Below are 18,069 nucleotides of genomic sequence, written 5' to 3' on the forward strand. Positions count from 1 at the left end.
GCTGGCGGTAAAATTCCATCTGCCGTACGGTGCTGCCATCTCAGGGACGTATTGACAATGAACGCGGCCTCATTTTAAAACAATGCGCATGTTTCTATCTCTTTCCAGTCCGGAGAAAAAAACTCGGAGGCCTTAGAACTTGAATGCACCTCGTAAAAGTAAGAGTCAAGAGGAGAATTAAAATTCAAGGAGAAAGGATACCAATGATAACATTCGCTGACGACATTGCTCTGCTCAGTGAAAGTGAAGAAGAATCACAGTAATTATTGAATGGAATGCATACAGTGTGGGTAAAAATTAGAGGTGAAGATCGTGTAGTTAAAGAGTAGGTTCTGAATCGAATTAGGAAGAGAAGATTTCGGATGGGACTTGACTAAAGGAAGAGTCTGGTTGATAGAACACATCATAACACCTCAAGGAACCTTCAGTTTGGTGTCTGAGCAAAGTGTGTCTGGTTTGGGGGCTAGGATGTGGGTGTAAAAATTTTAAATTTGTGGTAGGATCTTATGAGACCAAACTGCTTAGGTCATCGGTCCCGAAGCTTACACACTGCTTAATCTACCTTAAACTAACTTACGCTATGGACAACACATACATCAATGCCCGAGGGAGGACTCGAACCTCCGACGGGGGCAGCCGCATGGACCGTGACAAGACGACTCAGATCGCGCGGCTACCCCGCGCGGCAGGGGTGTAAATATTTTTGTTGAGTTAGATCCAGGCTTGCCTATAGTACGCAGTTTAAAGCGGATTAGGTTGCAATAGTTATCCAAAGGGCAGACCATAGTGATGAGCGGCGTGAACCCAGCGTTCGGGATGGATCGCACTAAACAGTGAGCTCGCCGTTAATCTCGCCTATCAAGCGCCCCGAGCAGTCCGTTGCGTAATTCCAAGGCTGCGTAAGTTATCTGCGCACGGCGGACCAACGCGTAGCGCCAGTCGCCAGTGTTGGCCTAGCAAACGGGCAGAGCACACGCGGGCTTAAGTGGTCCCCCCTCGTCTGTTATGCCGCAGGAGACGAGTGGCGGCGAGCCGTACACAACTTGCTGGCGGTCGGCTGGCTGCTTATACGCCCTCACAGACTCCAGTGTTTCGGCAGCACCTGTGACGCACAGTAGTACCAATCACCTCCCGACTCTGACGAAGTGACTTCAGTGTACGCGCTAGTGGCTACATTGACAGGTGTCTCGTGAGACATCAAGTGTACCTCGGACTCTTTACATCTGCTGTCTGGAAGCCGTTGCTACTGAAGTCCGTGGTCCTCTGTTGTGAAGCTTTGGCTCTTGTCAGCCATGTGGTGGTCTGTCAGTTTGTGGTTTACCGTCTCGATATCGACCGTCGCCATTGTTCTCCTGTACGCGTACCTTTCGTCGGTGAAAAACCACTGGAAGACACTCGGCGTGCCGTACGTCAGAGGAGAGCTGTTATTCGGCAACGTCCGCCGCATGCTCTTCGCCCAAGAGGCGATGCCCGCCTTTTTCCACAGGATTTACCAACAGCTCGGCGACGTGCCCTACGGAGGATTCCACATGATGCTCACGCCGTGCCTCATGATGAAGGACGTGAGACTCATCAACAGAATCCTGGTGGCTGACTTCGCCCATTTCAGCAACAGGTAAGAATGCACAAACTGCCGTGTCATCACACCATACTGATTTCTATAGCTCATAAATTCCCGCCTTTTGTACGCCGTCTCCATCTACATACATACTCCGCAAGCCACAGTAAAATTCACACCTGAAGGAAGTTGGTATCATTGCTAGTCACTCTCTCTTACGACAATTTTTCGTAGCGTGTTTTACAAATCTCACAATGACCAACATGGTACCAGTTCTGCTTATACTGTACTTGTGCTTTACAATGTGCGACATTAAGCAACACCTATGGAACGTCACATAACCTGAAATGCTGCAAACTGTAGCGCTTATTTAATTTGTCAGTAGAGTGTTGATGACGATGATGATGGTTGGTTTGTGGAGCGCTCAATTGCGGGGTCATCAACGCCCGTGAAAAGTCCCAATCTTTACGCAGTCCAACCTTTACACCGTCCAATGTAGCCACTGTCACGAATGATGATCGAATGATAAGGATAACACAAACACTCTGTCCCGGGCTCAGCAGAGTGTGTCATAGTATGTGACTTGCTCGACGTAGGCACAATCTTCGCAACGTCACGTGTCACACTCCGTGAGCGCTATTTCTTTCGAAACTGGATTGATAAAAAAAGTTAAAATAATGGTCTTAATGCTTCATGTGTTATACAGCATTCACAAGCTGGGACATCGTCGCGAAAAAATACAGTGACCCGTATATGTAATAAGTTTCCTTTAATTTACCTCTATGGTCACAATCTTTTCTGTTTAACAGATTACCGGTTTCGGTCTTCAATGACCATCATCAGATTTGTCTCATAAAAACAAAGTCCTAATGCACTGCAGCCGTAGTGGCATAGTCAACTTTTAAATGCGGAATCAGCACCAGCATAGTCAAATACATATAAATCACATTACATGCACGAGTCATGTTGTCAGTAAAACTGCTGTTTAAAACTCAACAGTACACAGTGGTTTTACTGACAACATGACTCGTGCATGTAATGTGATTTATATGTATTTGACTATGCTGGTGCTGATTCCGCATTTAAAAGTTGACTATGCCACTACGGCTGCAGTGCATTAGGACTTTGTTTTTATGAGACAGATCTGATGATGGTCATTAAAGACCGAAACCGGTAATCTGTTAAACGGAAAAGTTTGTGACCATAGACGTAAATTAAAGGAAACTTATGTTATACAGCAGTTCCCCTAACCCCTTTTTTACTTAAGTACAGCACACAGAAAATTCATAAAACCAACTACGTTAAACTGTCAGAAGTGTCCTTTGGGATGTTGTTCAACACGCATATTACATTGCTTTCGACGTCGGTTATGTTGAAAAAGTGTTGACCCTTCACGTTAATGTCTGCACTTCGTCATTTTGTGGTATGTTCACACTCAAAACACCAAGTCTCGTCACGCGCGATAATTTTTTTCCAGAAAAGAATTGTCTGCGTATTGAATTTCAGTCAAACTCGCGGCAGTGTTCTCGCATCGTTGTTTTTCTTGCGGAGTCACGGTATGCGGCAACAAACTTTGCACACTTGTCTGTCCTCTTCGAAATACTCTGCAGAGTCTCTAGAACCTCTTTTTTTTTTAGAGGCTTTGCCGCAGTGCGATTTGTGACACAACATCATTGACACACTATGGATGCACTGCTTGACATTGGCAGTTCAGAAATGACTTGTCGAACGCTCGTCACCACCTAGCAGCAGTTATTACCAGTCCTGGACTATTTCCAGCGCACCAAAGCGAGCAGTGGGTGCGTTCTGTTTCCGCCGGTCAGTTTACACACTGTGTGTCCCTTCTAAGAGTAGTCACAAGCGTTTTCTCAGGTGTCTTGGCACATAAATGTAACTTCGTATTTGGAAAGTGTAGCTACAGTCAGTCCAATCAAATACTGCTAATAATGTCTTCCATGCAAAGCCCAATACAGAGCCTCAAAAAGCTTGAACAGTCCCCTACTGACGTGCAGGGTCCATGGATTCATGAGGTTCTCTCCATGCCCGTACACCTCCATCCGCTCTATACAATTTGAAACGAAACTCGTCAGCCCAGGGAACATGTTTCCAATCATCAACAGTCCAATGTCAAGAGCTGACGGCTCCAGGTGAGGCGTAAAGCTTTCTGTCGTGCAGTCATGAAGGGTACAAGAGTGGGCCTTCGGCTCCGAAAGCCCATACCGGTGATGCTTCGTTGAATGGTTCGTACACTGACACTTGTTGATGGCCCAGCATTGAAATCTGCAGCAATTTGCGGAAGGGTTGCAATTCTGTCACGTTGAACGAGCTTCTTCCGTCGTCGTCGTTCCCGTTCTTGCAAGATCTTTTTCCGGCCGCAGCGATGTCAGAGATTTGATGTTTTACGGGATTCATGATATTCACGGTACACTCGTGAAATGGCCGTACCGGAAAATCCCCACTTCATCGCTACCTCGGAGATGTGTCCCATCGCTCATGCACCGATTATAACACCAGTTCAAGCTCACTTAAATTTGATAACCTGCCATTGCAGCAGCAGTAACCAATCTAACAACTGCGCCAGATACTCGTTGTCTTATATAGGCGTTCCCGACTGCAGCGCCGTGTTCCGTCTGTTTACATATATCTGTATTTGAACACCCATGCCTATACCAGTTTCATTGGCGCTTCAGTGCATTATCTGTTGTTGTCATCAGTCATCAAGTATTATATTTCATTAAATGAAATCTTTAGTGCAATTATTTATTGCTATTTTTTATGTTGTCATTAGTATTTGTGTCTTAAGAACGAATAAACTCCACAACTTCTCATTTGCTTACTAATCAGATCATTTTAATTCAGCGTCACACGATTCCAGCACCTGTCTGTCTTCCTTAGACAGCTGATACATACATTTTCTATATTTGGTGATATGCTCCTCTGTAATTGCGTACTAAATACAATAACGGTATTTGTTTTGCTTGTCTATTCGTACTCGTAACTAGCTTCTTTTCTTAGCGTACTACGTTTCTATAGTTTTAAAGTCATCTGGTGGAGAAAGCATATGCACTGAGGCAAGACTAGTATTATTGTTTCTGGTTTCTAAGTATTCGAAATAACATAATGGTCATCAACATTTTCTTTATTTGACCTACTGTATTCCAGAATTTGATGCTGTTCTTAGAGCCTAACGCCTCGTTTTCTCTATTACAAATCTTGTTTGTTTAAGGCTCATAATCATCAGCAATTCGTGTTCATTGACCATCCTTTCATATTTCTCGGCGTGTTCCGTTGTATGACATACTTTGGATCGGGAATGAGGACAGTTTTGGATTCACAAATGACATGTTCTTACATAAATAGCGGTTTACTGAAAATCTCTTGTAGGCTTTTCTCTCATACTTCTGGTAAAATTTCATACAACCTAGACTGAATTGTCTTCATCACCCTCGCTATTGTCTCTCGGAACTTCTATAGTTTATTCCATTCATTTATTACTTCAGCACAGAGGAAGACATCAGAGTCATATTGCCTGAATTCTCGTCCGTGCGGAGGAAGCAAGGTTTGAAGAAACGGCCAGAATTCTTATGCATTCTCTATTATCGCGCATACATTCTATGCAGAGAGTTCTGGTTACAGAAACATCACATTCAACTCATAAGTTAGTGGTTGTATGTAGTTCAAAAACAGAAGGTCTTTATTCATAGATCCTGAAGTTCAGAATAAATCATATCCCATACAGTATTCTTGTCCTTGAATGATGCTTCCCTCAGCAGCTTACAACAACGTTCCATTGTTGTAGTATCCGATTTCTATATTGTATTTCGTTACTATAGTTTGAAGTTCAGATTCATAAGACACAGCTTTAATAATAATGGTTTAAAGGGGGAGGTTACCATGAGAAAAAGATTGAATAATCAACGAAAGGATAACGTTCTACGAGTCGGGGCGTGGAATGTCAGAAGCTTGAACGTGGTAGGGAAGTGCAAAGGCTCAATCTAGATATAGTAGGGGTCAGTGAAGTGAAGTGGAAGGAAGACAAGGATTTCTGGTCAGATGAGTATCGGGTAATATCAACAGCAGCAGATAATGTTATAACAGCTGTAGGATTCGTTATGAATAGGAAGGTAGGGCAGAGGGTGTGTTACTGTGAACAGTTCAGTGACCGGGTTGTTCTAATCGGAATCGACAGCAGACCAACACCGACAACGATAGTTCAGGTATACATGCCGACGTCGCAAGCTGAAGATGAACAGATAGAGAAAGTGTATGAGGATATTGAAAGGGTAATGCAGTATGCAAAGGGGGACGAAAATCTAATAGTCATGGGCGACTGGAATGCAGTTGTAGGGGAAGGAGTAGAAGAAAAGGTTACAGGAGAATATGGGCTTGGGACAAGGAATGAAAGAGGGGAAAGACTAATTGAGTTCTGTAACAAGTTTCAGCTAGTAATAGCGAATACCCTGTTCAAGATTCACAAGAGGAGGAGGTATACTTGGAAAAGGCCGGGAGATACGGGAAGATTTCAATTAGATTACATCATGGTCAGACAGAGATTCCGAAATCAGATACTGGATTGTAAGGCGTACCCAGGAGCAGATATAGACTCAGATCACAATATAGTAGTGATGAAGAGTAGGCTGAAGTTCAAGACATTAGTCAGGAAGAATCAATACGCAAAGAAGTGGGATACGGAAGTACTAAGGAATGACGAGATACGTTTGAAGTTCTCTAACGCTATAGATACAGCAATAAGGAATAGCGCAGTAGGCAGTGCAGTTGAAGAGGAATGGACATCTCTAAAAAGGGCCATCACAGAAGTTGGGAAGGAAATCATAGGTACAAAGAAGGTAACTGCGAAGAAACCATGGGTAACAGAAGAAATACTTCAGTTGATTGATGAAAGGAGGAAGTACAAACATGTTGCGGGAAAATCAGGAATACAGAAATACAAGTTGCTGAGGAGTGAAATAAATAGGAAATGCAGGGAAGCTAAGAGGAAATGGCTGCAGGAAAAATGTGAAGACATCAAAAAAGATATGATTGTCGGAAGGACAGACTCAGCATACAGGAAAGTCAAAACAACCTTTGGTGACATTAAAAGCAACGGTGGTAACATTAAGAGTGCAACGGGAATTTTACTGTTAAATGCAGAGGAGAGAGCAGATAGGTGGAAAGAATACATTGAAAGCCTCTATGAGGGTGAAGATTTGTCTGATGTGATAGAAGAAGAAACTGGAGTCGATTTAGAAGAGATAGGGGATCCAGTATTAGAATCGGAATTTAAAGGAGCTTTGGAGGACTTACGGTCAAATAAGGCAGAAGGGATAGATAACATTCCATCAGAATTTCTAAAATCATTGCGGGAAGTGGCAACAAAACGACTATTCACGTTGGTGTGTAGAATATATGAGTCTGGCGACATACCATCTGACTTTCGGAAAAACATCATCCACACAATTCCGAAGACGACAAGAGCTGACAAGTGCGAGAATTATCGCACAATCAGCTTAACAGCTCATGCATCGAAGCTGCTTACAAGAATCATATACAGAAGAATGGAAAAGAAAATTGAGAATGCGCTAGGTGACGATCAGTTTGGCTTTAGGAAATGTAAAGGGACGAGAGAGAGGCAATTCTGACGTTACGGCTAATAATGGAAGCAAGGCTAAAGAAAAATCAAGACACTGTCATAGGATTTGTCGACCTGGAAAAAGCGTTCGACAATATAAAATGGTGCAAGCTGTTCGAGATTCTGAGAAAAGTAGGGGTAAGCTATACGGAGAGACGGGTCATATACAATATGTACAACAACCAAGAGGGAATAATAAGAGTGGACGATCAAGAACGAAGTGCTCGTATTAAGAAGGGTGTTAGACAAGGCTGTAGCCTTTCGCCCCTACTCTTCAATCTGTACATCGAGGAAGCAATGATGGAAATAAAAGAAAGGTTCAGGAGTGGAATTAAAATACAAGGTGAAAGGATATCAATGATACGATTTGCTGATGACATTGCTATCCTGAGTGAAAGTGAAGGAGAATTAAATTGTCTGCCGAACGGAATGAACAGTCTAATGAGTACACAGTATGGTTTGAGAGTAAATCGGAGAAAGACGAAGGTAATGAGATGTAGTAGAAATGAGAACAGCGAGAAACTTAACATCAGGATTGATGGTCACGAAGTCAATGAAGTTAAGGAATTCTGCTACCTAGGCAGTAAAATAACCAATGACGGACGGAGCAAGGAGGACATCAAAAGCAGACTCGCTATGGCAAAATAGGCATTTCTGGCCAAGAGAAGTCTACTAATATCAAATACCGGCCTTAATTTGAGGAAGAAATTTCTGAGGATGTACGTCTGGAGTACAGCATGGTATGGTAGTGAAACATGGACTGTGGGAAAACCGGAACAGAAGAGAATCGAAGCATTTGAGATGTGGTGCTATGGACGAATGTTGAAAATTAGGTGGACTGATAAGGTAAGGAATGAGGAGGTTCTACGCAGAATCGGAGAGGAAAGGAATATGTGGAAAACACTGATAAGGAGAAGGGACAGGATGATAGGACATCTGCTAAGACATGAGGGAATGACTTCCATGGTACTAGAGGGAGCTGTAGAGGGCAAAAACTGTAGAGGAAGACAGAGACTGGAATACGTCAAGCAAATAATTGAGGACGTAGGTTGCAAGTGCTACTCTGAGATGAAGAGGTTAGCACAGGAAAGGAATTCGTGGCGGGCCGCATCAAACCAGTCAGTAGACTGATGACCAAAAAAAAAAAAAAAAAACCCTTTCCTCCCTCTTTACCGACAGATTAACTTCGGTGACGACTGCTTTTCCCAAATTTCCATTAGGTACACGCGGTTTAATTTTTACTGTCATTAAGGTCGATAAGTGAGGGGGAGGTTACAAGCAGACTCCCCGGATGTAAACTTAATCGAGAATCTGTGGGACCACATCGATCCAGCTGTGGTTGGTATCAGTCCTCAGCTGAGAGACGTAGCGCAGCTGGCCACTGTACTGGAGTCGGCATGGTTCCACGTCCCTGTCAGTATACGTTCCAGCACCTCACTGACCATCTCCCTGTACGTCTGTCAACGGTCCGCGCTGCAAAAGATGGTCACTCAGGCTTTTGGCGGTGGTCAGCGTATAGCCCTTCATGTTTTCGTCTCCTCCAAAATGTTTTTGGAATCTACTTCTTGGGTATCACACAAGAAACTACAGTTCCTCAGCTCGTCGATACGTTTTTGTGTTTGCATGATTTTCATTTCGTATGCTACAGGAGTAGGTTTAATAATGAATAAAAAAATAGGAGTGCGGGTTAGCTACTACAAACAGCATAGTGAACGAATTATTGTGGCCAAGATAGACACGAAGCCCACGCCTACTACAGTAGTACAAGTTTATATGCCAACTAGCTCTGCAGATGACGAAGAAATTGATGAAATGTATGATGAAATAAATGAAATTATTCAGGCAGTGAAGGGAGACGAAATTTAATAGTCATCGATGACTGGAATTCGTCAGTAGGAAAAGGGAGAGAAGGAAACATAGTAGGTGAATATAGATTGGGGGGAAGAAATGAAAGAGGAAGCCGCCTTGTAGAATTTTGCACAGAGCATAACTTAATCATAGCTAACACTTGGTTCAAGAACCATAAAAGAAGGTTGTATACCTGGAAGAATCCTGGAGATACTAAAAGGTATCAGATAGTTATATAATGGTAAGACAGAGGTTTAGGAACCAGGTTTTAAGTTGTAGGACATTTCCAGGGGCAGATGTGGATTCTGACCACAATCTATTGGTTATGAACTGCAGATTGAAACTGAAGACACTGCAAAAAGGTGGGAATTTAAGGAGATGGGACCTGGATAAACTGAAAGAACCAGAGGTTGTACAGAGTTTCAGGGAGAGCATAAGGGAACGATTGACAGGAATGGGGGAAAGAAATACAGTAGAAGAAGAATGGGTAGCTCTGAGGGATGAAGTAGTGAAGGCAGCAGAGGATCAAGTAGGTAAAAAGACAAGGGCTAATAGAAATCCTTGGGTAACAGAAGAAATATTGAGTTTAATTGATGAAAGGCGAAAATATAAAAATGCAGTAAATGAAGCAGGCAAAAAGGAATACAAACGTCTCAAAAATGAGATCGCCAGGAAATGCAAAATGGCTAAGCAGGGATGGCTAGGGGACAAATGTAAGGATGTAGAAGCTTGTCTCACTAGGGGTAAGATAGATACTGCCTACAGGAAAATTAAAGAGACCTTTGGAGAGAAGAGAACCACTTGTATGAATATCAAGAGCTCAGATGGCAACCCGGTTCTAAGCAAAGAAGGGAAGGCAGAAAGGTGGAAGGAGTATATAGCGGGTTTATACAAGGGTGATGTACTTGAGGACAATATTATGGAAATGGAAGAGGATGTAATGAATATGAAATGGGAGATAAGATACTGCGTGAAGAGTTTGACAGAGCACTGAAAGACCTGAGTCGAAACAAGGCCCCGGGAGTAGACAACATTCCATTAGGACTACTGATGGCCTTGGGAGAGCCAGTCATGACAAAACTCTACCATCTGGTGAGCAAGACGTATGAGACAGGCGAAATACCCAGAGACTTCAAGAGGAATATAATAATTCCAATCCCAAAGAAAGCAGGTGTTGACAGATGTGAAAATTACCGAACAATCAGTTTAATAAGCCACAGCTGCAAAATACTAACGCGAATTCTTTACAGACGAATGGAAAAATTGGTAGAAGCGGACCTCGGGGGAGATCAGTTTGGATTCCGTAGAAATGTTGGAACACTTGAGGCAATACTAACCTTACGACTTATCTTAGAAAAAAGATTAAGAAAAGGCAAACCTACGTTTCTAGCATTTGTAGACTTAGAGAAAGCTTTTGACAACGTTAACCGGAATACTCTCTTACAAATTCTGCAGGTGGCCGGGGTCATATACAGGGAGCGAAAGGCTATTTACAGTTTGTACAGAAAGCAGATGGCAGTTATAAGAGTCGAGGGGCATGAAAGGGAAGCAGTGGTTGGGAAAGGAGTGAGACAGGGTTGTAGCCTCTCCCCGATGTTATTCAATCTGTATATTGAGCAAGCAGTAAAATAAACAATAGAAAAATTCGGAGTAGGTATTAAAATTCATGGATAAGAAGTAAAAACATTGAGGTTCGCCGATGACATTGTAATTCTGTCAGAGACAGCAAAGGACTTGGAAGAGCAGTTGAACGGAATGGACAGTGTCTTGAAAGGAGGATATAAGATGAACATCAACAAAAGCAAAACGAGGATAATGGAACGTAGTCAAATTAAATCGGGTGATGCTGAGGGGATTAGATTAGGAAATGAGACACTTAAAGTAGTGAAGGAGTTTTGCTATTTAGGGAGTAAAATAACTGATGATGGTCGAAGTAGAGAGGATATAAAATGTAGACTGGCAATGGCAAGGAAATCGTTTCTAAAGAAGAGAAATTTGTTAACATCGAGTATAGATTTAAGGTCAGGAAGTCGTTTCTGAAAGTATTTGTATGGAGTGTAGCCATGTATGGAAGTGAAACATGGACGATAACCAGTTGAGACAAGAATAGAATAGAAGCTTTGGAAATGTGGTGCTACAGAAGAAAGCTGAAGATGAGGTGGGTATATCACGTAACTAATGAGGAGGTATTTAATAGGTTTGGGGAGAAGAGAAGTTTGTGGCACAACTTGACTAGAAGAAGGGATCGGTTGGTAGGACATGTTTTGAGGCATCAAGGGAGCACAAATTTAGCGTTGGAGGGCAGCGTGGAGGGTAAAAATCGCAGAGGGAGACCAAGAGATCAATACACTAAGCAGATTCAGAAGGATGTAGGTTGCAGTAGGTACTTGAAGCTTGCACAGGATAGAGTAGCATGGAGAGCTGCATCAAATCAGTCTCAGGATTGAAGACCACAACAACAACAACATGCTACACCTTCAGGAAACGGCTAAATCGATTTTTCGCCGGCGATGGCTCAGACGACAGGGCGAGAATACAACAGCTATGCCCTTCTGAAGATATCAACTGTACCAACTGCCATCCACTGCGGTGGTGAATCTGTATTCTGAGACTGCCGCTGTTCGAGACGGCGGGTCGGTGGCCATCGCGTCACAGCCGCCCTATGTGTGCCCGACCCGGTGCTGTGGCGAGCATGTCAGTGAGACAGACTTGCCGCTGCGCGCCACCAGCCCACATGATCACTGTTCATGCCTCAAGGCGGCTTTCTGTGGCTAACATTTCCTCTCATGATGCTGAAGACATCAGCACAGGCTGACCTCTGAGGGGGCGCAGTGACTAGCACGCTGGGCTCGCATTAGGAAGGACAATGGTTCAGATCCACTTCCGACCATCCAGAGCTAGGTTTTCGACGGTTTCCCTAAATTGTTCCAGGCTAGTGATGCGATGGTTCCTTTGAAAGGGCGCTCCCGATTTACTTTTGTTCTTAAAACATTCCGAGTCTTTTCTCCATCTCTAATAATCTCGATGTCGACGGGACTTTAGGCACTAATCTGCCTCCCTTTTTTTTGCGTCTAGCCAACCCTGTAATACAAGTTTAGCACATTTCCTGATTAAATTTGATAATATTCACTTTCTGTGAACTACCGTCTTTCCCCAAAATTGGAAAAATCGCTCTAGAAGAGCAAAGTTTTTTTTTTTTCCTAATTTGACAGAGACGTGGTCGGCTTCGTTATTGCCGTTTTTCCTTTTGGGCATTATGTCACTGTAGAGTGACGTCTTATTACTCCCTCAGAACGATTTGTTCACTTGCCTCCATCAGTGGCAGTAGCAGCGTTTATCGATACTAGTACTGCTGTAACTTCTTTGGTGTGGCAGTTATATTTCCATGTCACGGTGTGTGTGTTGTTGGTCGGCTACGGCGGAGCAGCGAGGAAGTCTCTGCGGCGTGTGATCAGGCCAGAGCCGCTGGTGGCGTGCACGTGCGGTCGGTGTTGTGTGGCACTAGCTGCGAGAGCTGCTGAGTCGTCGCCCACCGCACCTGCTTACTGGAGTTGAGTAACCAGCGAGCCTGTCATGAAAGCTCCAACCGTTTGACATCTCTTCGTTGATTGCTGGTTGTTGCATCCTGAGCTGTCCCCGCAAGCAGCAACCTGATGGTGTGTTGGAGTCGGCAAAATTTTGCAGCCGTCTCCTTGTATTGTGTTTAACCTTTGAAATGATTATAAATTATTAGTGAAGAGCACCAGCGGTATCTTCTGCCTTGTGGCTGTTAACGTTCAGGTTAATTGCCCTGGTCGTTAGCGTAGTTTTGCGACAGTGTGTTTTCCTCGCCATGTTGCTACTGCCCGGCACAGTGTGTAGTTCGACACCTTGGTGGTGTTTTCTTTTTCACTTTGAGTGTTTATTCTGCCTTGACTGTGTTTATACACCAGTTATTAAGACATAATCCTGCTGCGATCCTCGTCTTCGCTGGTACCTTTGGTTGTCGTGCTGTTGGTCGGGAAGAAGGGAATTGATTAGGCGGTTGGTTCGTTCGTCAGCCGTCCGTAGGTCGTGGTGCAACCCGATTGTTTAGTGTTAAGCTTGGCTGTCTGTCTAACGTAAACTGTGGTTAGAGTTTTCTTCCGAGGCCGACCCATGGAACACTTCTGAGCACCACTGTTTGTTGTTTGTGTTTGTCATTTTATTTGGTCGCAGGTACTATGGGGTAAGATTAGGCCTTCAGCCAGAGCAACAATTATTGTTGATCTGTATTTAGGCCTTCAGCCGCGTTTGTTTCAGAATCTGTAAATCTTTGTCTGTAGGGTTTCTCTTCAATTACTTTGAATTCTTGAAACGGCCTTCAGCCGTGTCCTGTAAATGTTTATCTTAAGGCTGTCTTTAATTATTCTTGAGTAATTGCTTGTGCCTTCAGCCGACAAGATACTTCAAGTTTTCTTAAGATGTTTCTCTTTTGTACTGCGTTAAGGCTTATCTTTAAAGTCTCTCTTTTATTATGTAAAGAAAATATTTTAGTTTTGGTGTCAGACGAAGAATTAACTTGAGTTTCTTAATATGACCTTTAGCCGGAATTTGTAAATGCTTGGCTTTTAAAGAATTTCCTTAGCTGATCTGAAATGTTATTTCGGACTTTAGCCGAGAAGATACTGTAATGTTACTTAAGTAAGGCTTCAGTCGTTACTCTAAATCCTGGTGTTTTAAAGGTAGTCATTTTTTATTATGGTGAAGTTATTTGGGCCCTCAGCCGTGAACTGATCTCTGTTGTTTTAAAGAGAACTTTGCATTGGTTTAAGAAATAAAGTTGTGTGTGTTCTTGTATAACTAACAGTAATTTACCTTGGCCCCTTTCCACAAGCTGATCCGCTCTGCCCTGCAGAGATTTCAGTGGCAAAGTGTTCCGAGTTCTACACATTTGAATAGTAAGTAAGGGCAGAAATGAAATTTTGTTAGAAATCAACACCGCCGTCGGTAAATAGGGTAAATATCAGCTACGCAACTGTGTTGTAACCTAATGACATCACGGGAGGCCTAAAGTGCGAACAACTGGAAGGGCGTTTAATCAGACTACAAGAGAGGGAAGCCAGGGATAACTGATTCAGCACCTTGACAACAGTGTGGAACAGAAAAACCACGCTACGTGCAGTAACTTCACCTAGAGATGTCATAAGTTGCTAATTTCACATAAAGGAACACTGTGAAAACCTGGAGTTAAGTGGTAGAGCAGCCGAGAACACCGACGGGGTGAGAAAACTAGAGCACATTCAGTCACCAGCGCGTCCGAGTGTGTGGTGTGTGTGTGTGGGGGGAGGGGGGGGGGATGGTTGAATGACATACTTTCCTGTTGTAAAACCTCTGCTCTTCTCAACCTCATTCTCAGAGTAAGGCCATTCCATCTGCATCGCAGCTACCAATGGAAGACTAGCAGTATTAAACTGCAGGATGCTCTCTCTGGTGAATTCCACACATGCCTAAAATTTGCTACCAACTTGGTGTCCACTGCTGCAAGTCCGCAGATTTCTGGCAGGCTTCTGATCTGCAAGCCGCAGTCCTTCCAGTCACAACGGTGACTGGAAGAGAATAGGGGCTTCTGTGGATGAAGAGCTGACCTACCGCTCAGTAAGCTCATCACCTTTGGCGCTCGGCACCTGTGTGGCCCCTACTGGGGGAGTAAAAGTACCGCCAGAACGTCTGCGTTCTGTGGAGCGCCACTAGGAATGTCGCTCATGTTGCTGTTGTGTGTTCGCCTTCACGCCATCTCCACAACCGACTACAGGGGAGTGCGGTGTTCACGAAATGAGCCTGAGCGCACCTATACTCATCGAGAGTCCTTAGGCTGTGACAGAAGTCCGCCGCCACGGCATGCTATGGAGACGCACAGCCGCCGCACCCTCCTACGGGCCGTGGCAATGACCACAGGCAACGACAGGGCCTATGCTAATCAGGTTCCTTGCCAGGCACTGACGTTACCGTCTCGCGCTTTGAAACACGCCGGCTCAACGCGATCCCTGGTGGGCAGTGCTGGGAAGAAGAAGTTGGCCGGTAAATGCTTGTTAAATGAATGACGTTTCATTAGCGCCCCGGCGCTCCACAGTATCACGCAACGCCACTCTTCGTTGACCTCTTGATAACAGCCCCAGATCGGGCTATAAAGTAACGCTCAACACGTTATGTACCTAGAAACAAATAAGTTATTCAAGAGAAATTTAAAATTGTTGCAACCGAGAAAATCTAGTCAGTAATGCAATTAATTGACTGTCTACTGCACACTAACAATCAGTAAGTGAAATAAAGTAAAATAGAAGCATTCTCAAAAACCATTTGCAACTTAAATACATTTTGAAACTGAACCTATTTGGAACTAACACAAATTCCCATTCCCAAGACAAGAAAAATTGTTAGCTCTTAAAGAAACCAAGCTTATTTATACATATCACATGTTCCATGGTAGATGCCATTTTTGTTTAAGGGTACGAGACGGTACTCGGTCAACGAAGTAGGGCATCTGCCCAGGCAGTACGCAGTTTTAAAAATATATAGAATTATACTCACCATAAAATACTGTAACTGAAGAATTAGCTATGTCTTTCAAACAGCTGTAATATACTGTACAGGACTTAAATGTGCGGAACAAAAAATATCTGCAAAAAGACTGGACCGCATGTCTCCCAAAAGATCAAAGAACTAGGGAAGTATAAGGGCCAGAAACTGCTTATAGCGGTCCCTAGTGGACATCACTTCGTGTATTGCTCGTTCACTAGACCGAAACACCGATATGGCAACATAATGTTTGGCATGAGATCTGCTACTGTCGATGTGTGTGTACTTCAAAAGCGACAGTTTCTCTTACGTCCCTTACGCTTGGAGTCAGTTGCACAGTAAGTGCTGAATGAAGCAAACTGGGCCAAACCTTGTCGCTACATACTTGGTTACACCCGTCAGCGCGACTCTCCATGTCATACAGTAGCCGTCACACCGCGACTGTTAAAAGATTATAAATAAACAGTTTGATTTGTTCAGCTTGTTTAACTTAATACGAACCACCTCTTTACAGACTCTAATCTGCCCAGCGTAATATACATGCCTTGCACCATTGCCTATTATTCATACAACGGAAATCGCTTATAATGACTGACACGAGAAGTACTTGATTTGCAATAATCATTCTAAAACCACATTACCGAGACTGATTTTCGACATAACAAGACTTGCATCAGCGTGAATATTTGTCACCTATCTGACATGGCAGAAAGTATACAATTTCCTTAAAGAGTGCTTGAGAAAGATTTGAAAAACCAATTGAATGACTTTCCATCAGTTCGTTCATTGCCGCTTACTACCTAATTATTTTAATGATGCCAAATTTATTTGCTTCCTCTAGAACACTCAGTATTTACATGTTAATGAGAAGATAAAGTCTGTTATTATCTTATTTAAGTCTGCGAATGGATGGCCTATATACTGCAGCTGTTATATGACTGCTGGAAATTTTTATGGTCTGTTTCATTTTACGGTAAAAAAAGAAGCACAAAATAAAGACTTGCCTGACTTGTGAATAATAAGTATCCAGCCGGTCAGAAAGAGAAATACTTTATAACGAAGACTTAAAAATTGTAATAAATTCTCGAAAAGCTTCGTAATTATCGAAATAAGATAACATTCGTAATTTGGCTGGTAACAGGAATTAATTGGTTTATAATGAATTACTGAAATTGACCTCTAAATAGCAAATGTGTTAAAAGTAATTAGAAGATGGCACATATTGTACTGCAACATTAAGCTGAAGCACATTTTCTTACTGCAGGAACTACAATTTAAGCAATATGATTAGTTCTGTTATATTACAGCGATATAAAGTATGAACATCCCTGGATGAAGCTTTTGGATTCCCATGGACACAAAATAAGTTTCTGCATACATAATCGAGAGCAGAAACAGTATTTTCAGTTAGTACGAGTTCTTTCGAGAACAAACGGACACTCTTCACGGTGTTCCAACGTCGGACTGAACATCTTCCTCTACATGGATACTCTGCAAATCACACTTGCGTTCATCGAACCGCCTTCTCTTTAGTAAATTGTTACATTTTCTGAGTGTTCTGCCAGTAAGACTCAGTCTCTGGTTTGCCTTTCCAACCACATTCTTTGTGTGTTCTTTCCAATATAAGTTGTTCGTAATCGCAATTCCTAGGTATTTAGTTAAATTTAGATTTCACTGATTTCTCATGCAACCGATGTTTAACGATTCCTTTTAGCACTCATGTGAATGACATCACACTTTTCATTATTTAGAGTCAATTGTCAATTTTCACATATCTTTTTGCTTATTGTTTTGATCAGCTGATGACTTCACTAAACAAAAAACGACAGCATTATCTGCAAACAAGACGGCTGTTCAGCTTGCCCCTCAAATCGTTTATATAGATAAGGAATATCAGAGGGCCTATAACACTGCCTTGGGGAACGCTAGAAATTACTTCTGGTTTACTCGGTGACTTTCCGTAAGTTAATGCGTACTGTGATCTCTCTGACAGGAAGTCACAAATCCATTCAAATAACTGAGATGATATTCCATAAGCACACTATTTAACTACAAGGCGCTAGTGTGATACGGTGTCAAAGGTCTTTTGGAAATCTAGAAATACCGAATCAGTTTCAGATCTCTTGGCAAAACCACTCAACACTTTGTGTGTGTAACGAGCTAACTATGTTTCACAAGAACGCCTTTTTCTAAATCCGGGCGACTGTGTGTCAATAGACCGTTCTCTTCAAGGTAATTCATAATGTTGAAACACAATAATATGTTCCAAAATCCTGCTGCAATCGACGTTAATGATATGGTCCTATAATTTAGTGGATTACTCCTACTACATTTCTTGGATATTGGTGTGACCTGTGCAGCTTTTCAGTCTTTGGGTTCTTTGGGGACAGATCTGTCTTTGAGCGAGCGGTTGCATTTGATTGTTAAGTATGGAGCTATTGCATCGGCATAATCTGAAAGGAACGTAATTGGTATACAGTCTGGACAGAAGACTTGT

At 42.9% G+C, this 18,069-nt stretch overlaps 1 protein-coding gene across 1 annotated transcript in view; it reads left to right on the forward strand.

The window, feature by feature from the left end:
• The first annotated feature begins 959 nt into the window (after positions 1 to 959).
• Positions 960 to 18,069, forward strand: part of LOC124804789 (probable cytochrome P450 6a13) — a 137,655-nt gene continuing 120,545 nt past the window's right edge. Inside the window, exon 1 of the mRNA XM_047265117.1 lies at positions 960 to 1,615. Within this exon, the coding sequence (XP_047121073.1) occupies positions 1,293 to 1,615 (323 nt within the window). The 5' untranslated portion in view covers positions 960 to 1,292. The remainder of the gene's footprint in view (positions 1,616 to 18,069) is intronic.

The sequence above is a fragment of the Schistocerca piceifrons genome, chromosome 7 (assembly GCF_021461385.2).
Source record: "Schistocerca piceifrons isolate TAMUIC-IGC-003096 chromosome 7, iqSchPice1.1, whole genome shotgun sequence".
Classification (NCBI taxonomy): Eukaryota; Metazoa; Arthropoda; class Insecta; order Orthoptera; family Acrididae; genus Schistocerca; species Schistocerca piceifrons.